Source organism: Helicoverpa armigera, chromosome 8 (assembly GCF_030705265.1).
Source record: "Helicoverpa armigera isolate CAAS_96S chromosome 8, ASM3070526v1, whole genome shotgun sequence".
Lineage (NCBI taxonomy): Eukaryota > Metazoa > Arthropoda > Insecta > Lepidoptera > Noctuidae > Helicoverpa > Helicoverpa armigera.
In genome coordinates, this window is record NC_087127.1 from 12,685,240 (window position 1) to 12,700,520 (window position 15,281).

Below are 15,281 nucleotides of genomic sequence, written 5' to 3' on the forward strand. Positions count from 1 at the left end.
TGTTTAGTATTTCATAACATAATTATAGTGCCGATATTGAACAATGTAATAACTTAATTAAGGAAAATAAGTAAACATTGGTTTAGTTCAACATAATTTATTAATATTTACAAAATTTACAAATGCGGTATGTATAGGTAACTTTATTCTTAAACTACTTTTTCAGCCTTCTTTTCTGATTCTGAAAAAAAAATACGACCAAATTATTAATCACGTCCAATGTCCCATAGTTTTATAGCGTGATATCTGAGACCGAGACAGTTGCTTGAGGCAAAAGCCAAGATAAGGAAAATAACAGTATTCCCAATACACAATTAATTGAGGGTCATAATACAAGGTTTCATCCCATAGCAATGGAAAATAACTGAACTGAACCGTATATACATTACATACCTACACCCAGTAAATTATGACTTACCTGACGTAATTTCTTTGGGGTCGGGTTCATTCCAAGTCTGCCTCTCGCTGGTACCGAAGATCACGAAGAATGTATTGCTGGCGACGTAGATGGCTGATGCCACGTAGAACACTTGACGCCATTGCTCAGGGTCAGTCTGAAACCACAAAGACAATCATCTGCTTAAAATTTTCCCAGCAATGTTGGGGTCGGCTTCCAGTTTCACGAAATGCAGCTAAGTGCCAGTCTTTACAAGGAGCGACTGCCTACCAGACCTCCTCAAGCCCGGGTAACCTAATGGATCAATTGTCAGACATTTCGGTATTTAGTGGACTGCACAACCGAGAGATATTCTAAGTCCTATTCAGTCTGTATATTTGGTGATGTTACCTCATCCTGTAGAATAAGACCAGCAACCAAAGGAGCGATGATGGACACGATGTTCGCAAAGAAGTTGGTGATGCCCATCATTGTGCCAGCAAAGTTAGGAGCCATGTCAATGTGAACCAGCTAGAACAAAAGAAATAGCACATAATATCACGTATTGCAACTAATCGCCAAGGCTAGGTTGAGTGGTTTCAATGTCAGGCTAATCTTTGATGTTCTACAAAGATCTTTAAATAGCATGTGCTTATAAAAAAGTAAACTTAGTTATGCTCACCAAATATCCAGTCATGTGTCCAGCATTGAGTCCAACGACGAGGGTAAGCAGAGCGACAGCCATTGTGACGTTCCCGGCTGGCACGTAACTTAAGCCGATCAGTGCTAACGCGGGCCCGTACTCACCTGAAAAAAGGACGTCGAAATAGTTTGCTATTTTGCAAAAATACATGCTCTTGGGGAATACACGCCATTTTGCTGTAGCATCACAACTTAGCTACAGATAATAATATGGAGAATTCTTTATATGTTACTTACCAATAGAATTGGAAAGCTTTCGACAAGTGCTGATGCTGAGCCAATTGTTCTTCAAAATGTAATCAGATATAAACCCGAAGGGGAAGCTAAGCAAGTACATTGCCAAGTAAGGAAGAGCTGACATAAGTCCATTCTGTAAACAAAAACATTTGATTATTTCATCAATATGAGGACCTTCGTGAAATAGATTTGAAGCAAATACTGCGACTTTTGCATCAGGAAAATGGTTGTCTTAAGCAAGGGTTACACCACTAAGAATCTGGCACTATAAAATAAAATAAGACAAAAAGAACTGTAAAGCGCAGTCTGCCTACTCCGTTCACAACAATCGTATGACCAATAATGTGACATTTTATTCAATAAACAGATACAAACTAGTTTCTCCCCAGATACTAACAGCTTTAATATCAACTCCAAGAACTTGCTTCATATAAGAAGGCATCTCCGTCATGAGAGTCCAGTAGCCCCAGTTGTGTCCGCAGTGGGCCACGATCAGAGAGATGAACGACAGGTTGGTCGCTATCTTCTTCCAAGGAGTTTGTAACCTCTGGAAATAAGTGACAAAGACCATCAAATATAGGACTAAGGATGTACGCAATAAAAGGGTTCTCGTATCTTTAGACCATTGTCTACAAATTCTTCTATTCGGTCTTTAAGATACGCATTATCTAGCTATATAAATATTCGCAGAAAAGGGTCGGTAAAAAGCAGCTTATTATTTTACTGATAATCTAAATCAACAGTTCAGTAACTATTAAAGGAATATATTAAGTTTAAGTTGTTTCTAGGAATTCTAGCTCAGCTGTTGTACGTGTACGGTATTAATCTAAAACAACGAGAGGAAATTCACGGAAAATTTTGAGTTAATTCGGCTCAATCTACAGGTAATGTGTTCCATATTTTGGTTATAGCGTAGCTCCGAGCAAAATGTAAGCTCCCAGAGAAATTCCAATTGAAATCTTATTCATCACTTAAAATGATTCATTCTGGAACAGAATTTCAATAATTTGGGAGTTTGGCAGAGAACATAAATTTCATCTATAACGGCGTGCCTGCAACATTGACCCTTGTTATCGTGTTACAAGTCAGATGGAATGTTCTGGATAATTTATTTACCTGATGATAACCCAACTAGGTGTAAACTGTCGATCGCAAGATTTAGAGAGGTTGGCTGACCTATTTGGATCTTCGCACAATCAGATTTGTCGTAAGTAATGACGCTATATGTAACGCTATAGATTAAGTTGCTGGGTATAATTAATAGCCATTCTTTGAAAGGGTCCCAAGTGCTAGTTTCAAGGTAACAGTCAAAATGGAATATTCTTTGCATTCTGCAGGGCATTTGTTTATTGAACTAAGATTAAGTTTTTGAAATTTCGTAGATAGAATACACCAGATAATAGACAAAACTTACCTTCTGTTCACCAATTTGTCCCAAAGATGTCTGTATGTACAATTTTTCCACTTTGCCAATCATTTTAGACCGCTGAGGAGAGTCGGCACCCAGGAACACATAGAACACTACCCAGATAGCACCTATTGAACCGTCTACGTAGAATATGGCTGGCCAGCCCCAGGAGTCGGCGATGAAGCCTGATATCATCAGCTGTAAGGCTGTTCCCATCATAGCACCTGCAATTGAAGAGTGGCTTTGTAACTACTGGACAGGTAAGGAGGAAATGTAAGGTAGAAATGACGAGTCAAAATAATACTCAAAATAATATTTGTTGTTAAAGAGTTGTGTCTTTTTAACTAGTAACGCCAAGACATTATGGTAATTTTTAGTTTTATTTTCAAAGTCGAGGCAATCAGCATTCTCTCCAGACTTAGTTATAAACGGTATTTTTGGTTTTCGTAGAATTATATTAATTTTAGGCTGTGTATTGTCAAATTTAAACAACATATGCATTTTTTAAAGAGGGTTTTATCGAATTTTAGGGTTTTACCATTTCCGCAAAAATCTCTCAAGTTAGATTTCCCTGCATATCATTATCAGTACACTTTCCCATCGATATCTCGAATCGATATCTTATCGTTCATCAATTTAATCCCACTTTAATAACTAGATTTATGACAAGTCTCTTGGAGAGAAAACGTGAGGTGTCTTAAAGGAAAGTCACGTGTCTATAGTATATACAGCACATCAATCTATCAAACTTCAATAGATGTTCAACCTTAACACAATAGTGGAAGGTTAATGTTTGATTGGTAACATTTCACAGATTCATCTAGGTTGACCAAAAGTATACCCGTATGTATGGGATGCATCATTTTAATTTTTTTTTCAATTTTTTCAATATTTATTAGGTACCTACATTATGATCTTCAACTTAACTTCCGTAACTCTATTTATACCTTCACCTTTCGTGACTGTCGGATTTTTTGTAAGACAAGAGTTGATGCGTAAAGTTTTCCTGTTATGGCAGTTTTTTTAAGCTGTACTTCCCCGACTTATACTTAGCAAAGATTAAATAGATCATCTATTTAATCTTTGCTAAGTGTTCGTAGGTTTTTCTTATTTGGATTACAGATGTATATTCTCACTAACTAAATATTATAAGTACGCATATAGATTGTAGAAACAATGTATACATTTTTGTCCACTGTCCTTTCTATAACTAACAATGTATGCTATAATTATATATCACTGTACCATACTATGAAGGTCATGTAAATAATAACAACACGTGGAGACCTATATTATCATACGTAGTAAAGATGACAATAACGTTTCAAATATTCTTTCAATTACCAGCAAAATAATAATTTTCCTTTGCAACAGTTTTATTGCTGTCATTTTTTTTTACATCATCTGTGTCTATATTTTATTTCTCCTAGATCTCACGCCATAGAATCAAACAGTAAAGTACCAAACGGTCAAAATCTGTTAAGCCAAACGCGAAATAAACAGGATAGTCTGTTAAATGTTTCGTACTATCATGATTTTATATTTGTACTATATTATTTTATGCAATAAACTAGCTTTCGGGAATCAGATTTCTTCAAATAGTAGGTACCCAATACCCTAAAACGCTAACTCCAAAAACTGAAGGCTACTTGACAGGGGCGTTTAATTTCCGTTGATCATAAACGTACCTCCATATATTAGGGTACCGAGACGGCTCTTTTCCTCCAAGGGAACCCATTTGCCTATAAGGTTGTGCATCGTCGGATATACACAGCCTTGTGACAGACCTTGGAGTACTCGGCAAGCGCAAATGGCTTGCCAACCTCCCTGGAAGAATAAAAGTATGTTTTAGATAAATAGTAATGACTGTATGCGTTGAGGATAACCAACCAATCTCAAAAGTTGAAGTATGATTGATTCCTCAAAGATTGATGTCGTTGAGAATATTGCAAGTGAGAGGAATTGTTGAAAATGTTAACTGTAAATATGAGATTACTCTAATTGTTCATCATCTTCTCGACTCGACTAAGTAAACTATTCTGGACACCAGTTAAGTTAAACAAGAATTTATTAATTGATGATTTGCAATCTCAGTGCTTGATTTACAATCTTTTTCCTCTTATTTATCAGATATTGAATTATGAGACTATAAATTATGTGATAATATTAGGGGTTAAAGTATGAAATTGCCGTTTTATTCTAGTAGGTTTTTGAATTGCCATAGAGTCTTCATGGTTTGAGGTTTTCGAATGGAACTTTTTTCACGTGGTTTCTGTGATGTTTTTCTTTTAAAAAATGTGAAACATTTGATTATCGATGTTCAATTGTTTTTGTTATTCAACTTAAACAAGAAAGATGGATACTGCGAAAATTTGAGTAATTTTTGAATATGAGTTCCGACGCGGGATTGAACGGCAGAAACAGCCCGCAATATCAATGCTGCATTTGAAGAGGTGTCTGCTAAAGAACGCGCCGTGCGATTTTGGATTAAACGCTTTCGTGGTGGAAACTTCGACTTGAAGAACGAGCCATGAGAAAGACCGCCTGACAGGTGATTAACGAGAAATTAAGAGAGACGGTGAACGCCGATCCTAGTCAAACTACCCAGATACCCAGCCGAACACCGAATAATGTTGAAAAAATTAGCAGTAAAACAGCCACGACTCATGAATCGACCTTCACCGCTATTGCTCCATGACAACGCGAGGCCTCATACAGCAAAATAAACCGTTTTAACTCTTCAGGAACTGCAGTTGGAAACTATTCGTCTTCCTCCATATTCGCCAGACCTTGGTCTAACGGACGACCATTTTTTTTTGTGATTTGGACAATTATCTACGTCACAAGAAGTTTCTTCCCAGGAGGCAGAACAAAATTCTTTCACACTGTTTGTGCAGTCTAGATCCTCAGAGTTCTATCGTAAAGGCATAAATGACCTTCTTATTAGATGACCGCAATGTATAGATAATAATGGCAACTATTTTGATTAAATAAGTTTGTTAAAAATTAAAAAAAAATACAATTTAGGTTTTCAGTACAAATCGGCAATTTCATACTTTAACCCCTATTATTAGAATCTCTCATTGCAGAATAGCGGATAACATAGGCTTTACACATCCACAGTCTACGTTAAGTTTGTGAACTAAAGTATATTTCATACTCACATAATAAGCAGCTAAAGGGATCAGCAGCGAGACAGCAGAATTGACAGCGATGCATATTGTGATGAGTATCATGCCTCCGAACCTGGCTGCGATCTCTCCACTAGGAATCTGGAGTACCACATATCCCCAGAAGAATGATGACAGGATCACACTCTGGGTTTGCATGCTCCAGTCAAATGCCTGATGACGAAAAATTGAATTATAGAAAAGCGTAGATTTATTTAGTCAGTCATATGAATCTTAGGTAAACTGGTGCCTATTGGTAATTGATCGACAATTAGAAATATCCTGATGCTAAATAAACGCTTTTTCTTAGCTATCACTTTAACACATCTTTTATAGAAGATAAGTGACGTTAAAAAGGCTTTTGATGATTCAGCGACAACTAAGACAACCCTGATGATGAGATAAAATAATAAAGCTTTTTTTTAGCTATTACTTTAAATTATGTTTAACTGACGATAAGTGATACTAGAAACCTTACGAAAGCAGTTCTAATTATTATTGCTTATTACAGGACACCGAAAAAAGATTATAAGAATTTTATTAAAAATATGAGAACGATCATCTAATTTAGATAAATTAGATGGAAACTTAATAAGTAATAAAAATCCAATTCTTAATAAAATATTGCTTATGATAAAAAAATAATATTATATTATTATTTTAAGCAGAAGGTTCATTTATCTTAGCTCCGATAGATTATAAATATGATACTTAGATGTTTTACGCTTTATACACCATTGTGTTTGATCAATGCGTTATTTATCAATTCTTACAATTGCTTTGATGTATAATATATGTCTCTTTTCTATTTATATTGACCGTAACCCGTCGAAAAAGTTTTATTATACGTACAGTTACGAGATATCTAATCAGTTTTTATTAGTAATCCCTAATGTAATGTTTAAAAACAAAAGTGATTTGCAGGTTTGTTGCGTCTTTGAATGATGAAGACGAAATGTTGTATTAAACGATTTATTATGTTCATAAACCACCTATTGATAAAGGATATCTTAAGATCATGAGCGTGTAATAATAGAATAAACTTAAAATACATCTAAGTGGGTAAAAATATGTTTCAGTTCTTATATTTCAACATATCAGAGGGATAGCCTCAACATGTTATTATTTTGTAACAATTGCTTTATCAAGACCACAGTGTTGTCTGTTATCATCATTGTCATCTTGACGAGCACTGTCAATAGTATCTGCCTTTGCAACGATAATATTATCTTAATCAGCCCTTGAGTCACAATCTTCATCAGATCAATGAAATACGTTTGTCAATACATGTGATAAGAAGATTGTGTCTACCCCAAGGACTGTTTTATTGTTTTCTTTATGCTCTTTTATTCTGGTTTTATGTATTTTATTTTATATGGGTGGTAGAAATAGATACATTAGTTTTTGCTAAAGAATCATCATCATTATCCTCCTGTCATCATCAAATTTTTATTTGGGGTCAGCGCAGCATGTTTTCTTCTTCCATACTCTTCTGTCTGCCGTCATCTCACAAGTGACATTTTTTCTAGCCGCGTCGACTTTCTCACAAGGTTCATCCATTGGTTCTTGAAGTGATCTTACAATTCCGTCAAAAAAACTCTATTAGGGTTTCTTGTACGTGTCAGTTAGACTGCAAGTTCTTTTATCACAGAATACATTGTATCTATGTTATGGGTTTAGCACGCTGTTAGCTCACTCACGTGTTTTTTTTTTCTTAGAGATAACAAGCTCATACTTAAACAGTTGTCAACATAGATAAATTTTATTCAAGTTAGATTGCGTTAAAATGTTACAACACTACAAAAAAAATATTTATGAGGATATGAAGTTCTATTGAAATCGGACAAAGAATATTACGAACGAAGAATACTAAGAATATTACTATATTATGAACACTTTGATGATCTGAGCTAATTTATTGTGAACAAAACACTTAATTTTTTTTTATTTACATCTTTAAACAACATATCTCGTATGGAATTACATTCTTATAACAGTTTTAGTGGATTAACAGGTTCTTTCAAAAGGAAACAAATCAAAATATGGTAATTATATTAAAGTCGTAGCAATGTCTTATATTACATTATCAAATAATAGGTAATATTTTTAAGCAAAAGTTTGCGGATTAAAAAACAATAAGCAAATATTTGCCCTCATCTGAACACTGTATGTACAAGGAAAAAAATCTCTCTTTTATAATGCATTGTATGCAGTTGCAGATACAACCTGTTTTGATTTGCATAATTCACACAATTCATTATTATTTCAAAGAATTCAAAGATTAGGCTAGTTAAACCTTCAGATATTCTCACAAAGTTTAAATATTTAAAATTCCACTAAACTGACGGAAGGATTTGATGCTGGCAAAAAAATATTTGTAAATGCCATCTTATTTAAAAGTTGCATCCTGAGTTAGCTCGTTTTCCGAGCATTTTCTATGTTGTCGGCTTCCAGCCTAACCGGATGTAGCTGAGTACCAGTGTTTTACAAGAAGCGACTGCCTATCTGAACTCCTCAACCTAGTTACCCGGGCAACCCGATGCCCCCTGGCTAGCTCTGCTGGTTAATAGTGGTTTTCCATAGCTCTTAAAAGGATGAACCGATTTAGATGCAACTTTTGTGAAAGCTGGTGTTTTACCAGTAGTTCTGAAACATGTTTTATGAAAATCGGTCCAGGCGATTTAAAGTTATAAACTAATTTGTCAACGAACCGTTTTGTCCTGTTTCCAAAAATTCCGCGTAATTTGCAAACACAACTCAAGTCCGGTTTTAAATTAGTTTTTCGTTTTTGCTAACCTTTTATTCCATTAATAACACGCAAATTGAATATAAATTCTTAGCTGCTTTTATTGTATACCTCGATTGAATTAGGTTTTTGTCGCGCAACCTTGCAAGAACTAGTTCCAACTATTGTTCTTTGCAAACTATTTTAGAAACGCATTTATTATGGAGATAATTACAAAATAGACTAGTACTGTCGTAAATGAAATAAGAGCTCATTGAAATGTCGTTATATAAATCTAAATAAATTATCATAACATTATTGAATTTTATATAAACACAGATTAAGGCCTAAGTGATTGTATTTCCAAAAAACTGCTTCAACCGTAAAAAATCAAATAAGAAATTCTGTACAGTAAGTACTTTGTAATATCTGGGAATCAAAGCCAAGTCCTTATGTTCAGCAGTCGAGCTTATAACCACTAAACCAACGTAGCTTATACTAAAGCCACGTTGGTAATCACAGCCTCATATTACGCATAATCATCATAATATTAAATTCACGAATTGAATAAAAAGAGAATTTTGAATATTTTTCTATGTAAATCCTGACATATATAATTTACGCACGTTCCATTCCACGTGAGTTTCATGTCACAATCAACGGCTAAAACAAATATTTTAAAGGGACCCCTAACCGTTTGTTTAACCCGTAGATATCTGTCACAGTTAGATGCGTTACATTTTCATATCATTTGCATAATTTTCAGTCGTAAAATAGAATTGTGCTATGTTTTTTTTTATTTAAGGGTATTTAATAAGACCCGACAGAATTTTCAAAATAATATTTGAAATTATATGATGATGGTGTCCTCCTAGCCGATTTTCGGCCGCGGCGGCTATTCTCGTATTTAGACGGACATTAGACAACTGCGCAAGACATGACATTGTAATGCACAAGCATTTATGCCCTCACGCTCATAGCCCGACAGGACGGATATCCGACATGACTGGAGAAAGATCAGGCGAAGGATCGACATTTACGTGCTCTCCGATGCACGGGTGTATCAATCACCAACATCCAGGATGCGGGCTGCTTTTTGAAAGGCTGACCTTGGAACCAAACCTGAGATCTCATGCAAAGCAGCCGATTAAAGGCACGTGTTCATATAATCTTTATATCTATCAAGTCAGCACTTCTTGGGGGAGTATTGAGTTCAAGTGGAGGGTAATCTGAACATCCGTTTAAATAATCTTTATCTCTTCTATCTTATTGTTTTGTGTTCAATGCTCTATGTACCTAACTAGTTTGATATGATTAACACTTGGGAATTAAAAATCTTGGCCAGACTAAATGGTAAATGACTTTAGTATGAATACTGGTATTTCATGTATTAATAATAGGTTTGGATACAAATCTTTACCAAGCCTAGTCCGACCTATCAATTTTTCTACTTATTTGTTTGTTTCGATGTCAAAAATGCAGATAACAGAATGAAAAAGCAAGATGTTACAGCATCCTGATAAGAAATTGCGTCAAATATCCAGTAAAGACCAATTGAGATTAGATTAATCTTGACTTTAACTATACATGTGATCTGTGAAATAATTTCACAACATATTATTTATATTTTGATACACCATGTTACTTATTCATACTACAATAGACTGATGAAAATTGTCGGACCTTAGTAGGTATAGTTATTGATTGATTATTTTCGAATAACCACTCTAATGATTCAAAATATTATTCAAGAGATATTGTAGACATTACGCGTATCGATGTTGGGTAAAAAGTTATCTATAATAATGATTTATTTACAGCGCTTTTAGGATATTCTGGTTTTTCGTTATTTTTATATGCCTGAAACATTCTCAGCGGGAATAAGCGCTTTTTATAATTTTCATTGAATTTCGATGGAAAATATGCAAGTGTAATAGCACTCTTTATGAAAATAAGACAATTATTATGTTACATTTAGCAGTTAAGTATTTACAATCAATAATGGTTATGTCCTATTGTTTATTGTAGGTATCGTAAATATTTATTGTTAACATAAATGTTAAGATGCAAGTCACTTATCAGTTCAAGTTGTTACATAATCTGAGGTAATTGCACCATTATCGGTTTAATCAATAACGTTGAATTAAGCACGCATTGTAGTGTTAAAGCGTAACAAGTAGTTATTATGATGTTTACATAAGAATTCGCGGATATTAAATAAAAACTGAAACGCCGGACTAATGACATTATTATAATTATTCTAACGTTATGCAAAGTTAGCATTCAATAAGCAGTATTTTACAAAATAATTTTTAAGACGATTATTATATGATTTACTTGACGTCATTTTAATTGCGACTTCTTATAGAACGTCAGATTAACTTACCTGTTTTTTTATATATTCAGAAAGTTACAAAAACACTGTTCATGTATATTTACACACACAAGTAAGTCTCCCCGCATTCATGGTATAAAACATTTGTGCACTCATACTTACACCTTCACTATCCTTATCAGTCATGGCGACGATGGCCATGCTCATGTTGACTCTCATGGTGAACACTATCACCATGGCCAGGAACAGCATCAGCACCTGCAGGTGCCGCACTCCCACAGTCGGCCCTGGAAATACAAATACAATCGGTTTTATAGGAAGTACCAACAAAGTTTCTGCATACTAGTCTATGCAAATTTTTTATAGGGACCCTACGATTTTGATCCCTTCACGACGATCACAAAACCTATAGTTTCGTTCTTTGTGACTATCACAATACAGAGCGGCATACGATTAAACTTAGACTATATCGACTGTACTGAAGATTCTATTCCTTAATATTAGATATTCTAGATATCAGATCTATTCGTTGTCTAAGGCTTAGTAGAATTAAAAGAAAGAGTTACCTCCTCCGTCCTAAATAATATGTGAATTTTGATGACTGTAGCTTTTGTTTTACGTCAGGATTAATGCAAAAAATGAAATGACTAACAGTTTCATGAATTCTGCATGCAAACCAATATTTCCAATTCCATAATACCCTTAACATGATATGATAAATCAGAACACCAGTTTGTTTTGACCGGGTAAGGCGAAACGTGACGTTAAACCCGGGCCGAATGACGTCACAAATTAATTAAGACCCGTTAAACCAAGCGTAATTAAATCGACTCCATACCAATATTCGAGTTAATGAGTTTTTGCAATTTCTGCATAATGTTCTCGGATTCCGATCAATTTATTGGTGAATGAAGTATTTGTGCTTCGAAATTGTTTATTGTACCTATAGGTTGTTGTGTAATTTTCGATAAGCTGTATCCCACAGACCCGCGTCTTTTTACGATTTCGTGCAATTGGATAAATGGATGGTGCCTATAATGTTCTCCAGGGTTCAATCTCCATATAAAATTGGTTTTCCATACCATACAAACTATCTACCATACCCTAAAAGGTGCCTTCATTATTAGAACTCCATAGCAAGGAGAGACAGTATTGCTTTAATAGTTTACAAGCTGTTATTTAACATTAAACGCGCCACTATAAGTATTTTCCTGTACTATACATATACAGCGCATTTCCCAATAGAAATTACTAAAGGAAAACAACTTGCCACGTAATAAAAACATCGTTAAAACTAGCCATTATCTCCAACGTGAACAAGATAGCTCATCATGTTTACTTACTGAATGTAAATATTAAAAGTTATTAATATGGGCCATGGCTATAGGTAATCAATGGTGTTTGCACTGTTCTAATGGATCATTCATAATATTAACAACACTTAGCAAAACTAGGAAGGAGCGTACATCTTTTTCTGTAAGAAATAATAATAAAGAAGTAATCGGCAAATTCTATCATCATCATTCTATTTCATTGTTACCTTTACAAGAAATCTTTGAATTTCATTCACTCTGCACAAACTGAGAATTGAACTCAGCACACTCAACCGAATGCAGCACTTGAGTTCATTTAATTAAAGTAACAAAAAAACGATCTGCATTGTATTAAAACAATAACCTAAAACCATTTTATAGGTTTACATTAAAATCAAATACTTGTCTTATATTACTATAATTTCAGGTCAATGCTGATCATAATAATCTGAATGATTAAGTAAATCAAAGTAGTTAAAATTCCTATAAAATTAAATAATAAATAATGTACAAACTACAGGTGGTTATGACACCTTATCGTCTTATCTTCACGCTCGTGTGAGCTCGCGGGTGAGCAGATATCTAGATATTATGAGATCTATATAAGGTGCAGCGAAAATTCAATTACGTTGAGATTGATTGCAGTATTTTTAATAGCTATTTCAGAACAAGTGATGAAGATTGCAAAATTGCTCATAAGGAGACTTTTGTATCGTGTATTTTTAAACAGAGTGCAGAGTTACTGCACTTATATAATCTATGCACAGCATGGGAATTGAATAGTAGAGCACACGGTCAGCAGTCTGTCAGTTTCTGCCACTGATCAGGATAAGTTTTTATCATCATCGATAAGTGAATATTATTTTGATTTAAAATCTTATGTCATAGTTTAAACAATTAGGAAATAAGTAGTGTTTGTTGAATCTTAATGTTAAGCGAATATTTCACACGTTGCTATTGATTTTGGCCAGTATTTATTTGACCTCTACCAGAACACTTAAATGTCAGTCTTAAGCTTTGTAGATACCTACCTAGTTTTTGGTTAGTTTATAATTTATCATCTTAAAGTAGAGTATCTGTAATACATACAATGGATGCAAGGAGGCTATCGATATTTTGTTCCAAGCTATTATACTATATCAATAATACAGAATTTTCTAATATCTCAGGTAAGTGAAGTTAAAATAACATTATATCAATAAACAAATAGGTATTTAAATATTTTATCAATCGCTGCAACAAAAAACATTGAAACTTCGCCGATAGTCGATAAAACCTGTCATCTTAGTATCGAGAGATTTGCGAACTCGGATCGATATTATCGACCGTAAACTACAATATTCAAGGACAATGAGAGCAACGAGATATTTCCTCGTTCAGAGAACGAGATAACTACAGAACTATACCGTTGACATTAAATTGATTAATTAGGTTGTTTTATGGTCATTTTAATTTTCAGGTTATCATCTCGAGGAAACCTGGACTATAAAATCTGCAATCACCAACCCGCATTGAGCAACTGTGGTGGTGAATGCTCAATCCTTCTCCGTGTGAGAGGAGGCATGTGCCCAGCAGTGAGATGATAAAAAGGTTGTGACGATGAGGATAATATAAATAGGATAACTTTAGAGTAATAAAAATCTGGAACCAATAATTTTTTGTTCAAAATGCTATTTCAACTTTGTTACAAATGCTTTATTTTCAATTATGTTTTCCAAGTAATTTGTTTTAAGGTCTTTAATACTGCAATAATTATTCATAGAATTATAACAAGGTTCCATTAACTGAACAACTGCACAAAGTACTTAAGAATTTAAATAGCTATCTCTGACTTAAGTCTTAAATGTAGATTTTGTAAAACACAAATATTTTGAATAAACAATACAAATAAATACACATATTTCGAATAGCTGCAACTTCATAAAATGAAACAATGTTTTTAGTTTGAAACAAACTTGCAAAATAATCTTACCTTTGCTAAGTTTAGTCACTTGTTCTTCAGTCATTTTGATATTTAAATTACTAAACTATATCACAAAATAATATTTCAATACTGTAGTTTGAATTTTCAATAAACAGTTATTTTTTTTTTATTTATGATTATAAACTCTTTTTTAACAATTCGATTATTTTTTTAATTAATTTAAATTTGGAACGCGCGGCCTCCGCGCTTGTGTTGCGCGCGCGCTACCTGCCGATAGACTCAATAGTTTTTTTTTTCAATCAGAGGCAAAGGTATGTCAGTCAATGCCACGGACAAGTTATGCAACGGCGAAACGAATGCGCTCTGCATTGTCTATGGTAACAATATTGTCGTTCGCGTGGATAGGTCAAGATTTTGCAAATCAAGTGAGGTAATTGATAATTTTATCAACCGACTTTCAAAAAATGAGGTTCTGAATTCTTTCTTAGTAACTTTATATAGAGGTACTTACATAAGAGGTAATTTTCTCATTTTCCTGCTTATGCTAGTAGAAACTAATGAAGTGGTTCAAAATCATAATAAAGTGACAAAATAAATCTTCCCCACTTCGAATAAAGTTTTCACTGCCTTTTTTGCGATGGTAAACTCCGAAATAACCAACATGGTTTGGAATAAAAAATGTCTATGCAAAAATAAATAAAAACTAACAAAGTTATTCTCCAGTGCGGTCCAACGCTGCGCAAAAATTTACTGAACAATATTTTTGCGAATATCTTTATTTTAGAAAATGTTACATGTCCCAGAGGCATTTTGGGGTTAGAGCGGTTTAAATCTAGCTGCTGGTTTAACATCATAATCTTGTGAAAGCAAAAGAATATAGTCTCTGATTTATTTTCATTTAAAGAGTTACGAAGCTGATACAATCTATTTTTGAAACTAATCCTAAAAACAGATGTAACCCTTCAGAACTAGTTATCCGTACTATTTTGATATAAACTCATATTTCTGTCAAGTTTCACGAAGATTCACTAACAGCTCTTCACTTGAAAGTGTAAGAAGCATACATCGCAAACTTCCGTATTTATAATCTT

The 15,281-nt window shown here is 34.0% G+C and overlaps 1 protein-coding gene across 1 annotated transcript; it reads right to left on the reverse strand.

The window, feature by feature from the left end:
* Window positions 1-81: 81 nt before the first annotated feature.
* LOC110379710 (putative inorganic phosphate cotransporter) lies at window positions 82-14,465 on the reverse strand. The gene is made up of 11 exons (XM_021339471.3): window positions 14,239-14,465; window positions 11,116-11,240; window positions 5,888-6,067; window positions 4,412-4,550; window positions 2,730-2,947; window positions 1,713-1,862; window positions 1,316-1,448; window positions 1,059-1,183; window positions 788-907; window positions 419-554; window positions 82-181 (listed from the first exon to the last, which is right to left on the reverse strand). The coding sequence occupies exons 1-11, from the start codon at window positions 14,270-14,272 to the stop codon at window positions 150-152; spliced, it is 1,392 nt and encodes a 463-aa protein (XP_021195146.2). The 5' UTR covers window positions 14,273-14,465; the 3' UTR covers window positions 82-149.
* Between the last annotated feature and the right edge of the window lie 816 nt (window positions 14,466-15,281).

Bases quoted from the DNA above. Each gene is read 5' to 3' on its own strand.
- LOC110379710 (XM_021339471.3), bottom strand. From the start codon at position 14,272: ATGACTGAAGAACAAGTGACTAAACTTAGCAAAG. The intron at 6,068-11,115 runs GTAAGTATGAGT...TTTCGTCATCAG, and splicing joins CTGATAAGGATAGTGAAGGT to GCATTTGACTGGAGCATGCA. The intron at 2,948-4,411 runs GTACGTTTATGA...CTTCAATTGCAG, and splicing joins CGGTACCCTAATATATGGAG to GTGCTATGATGGGAACAGCC.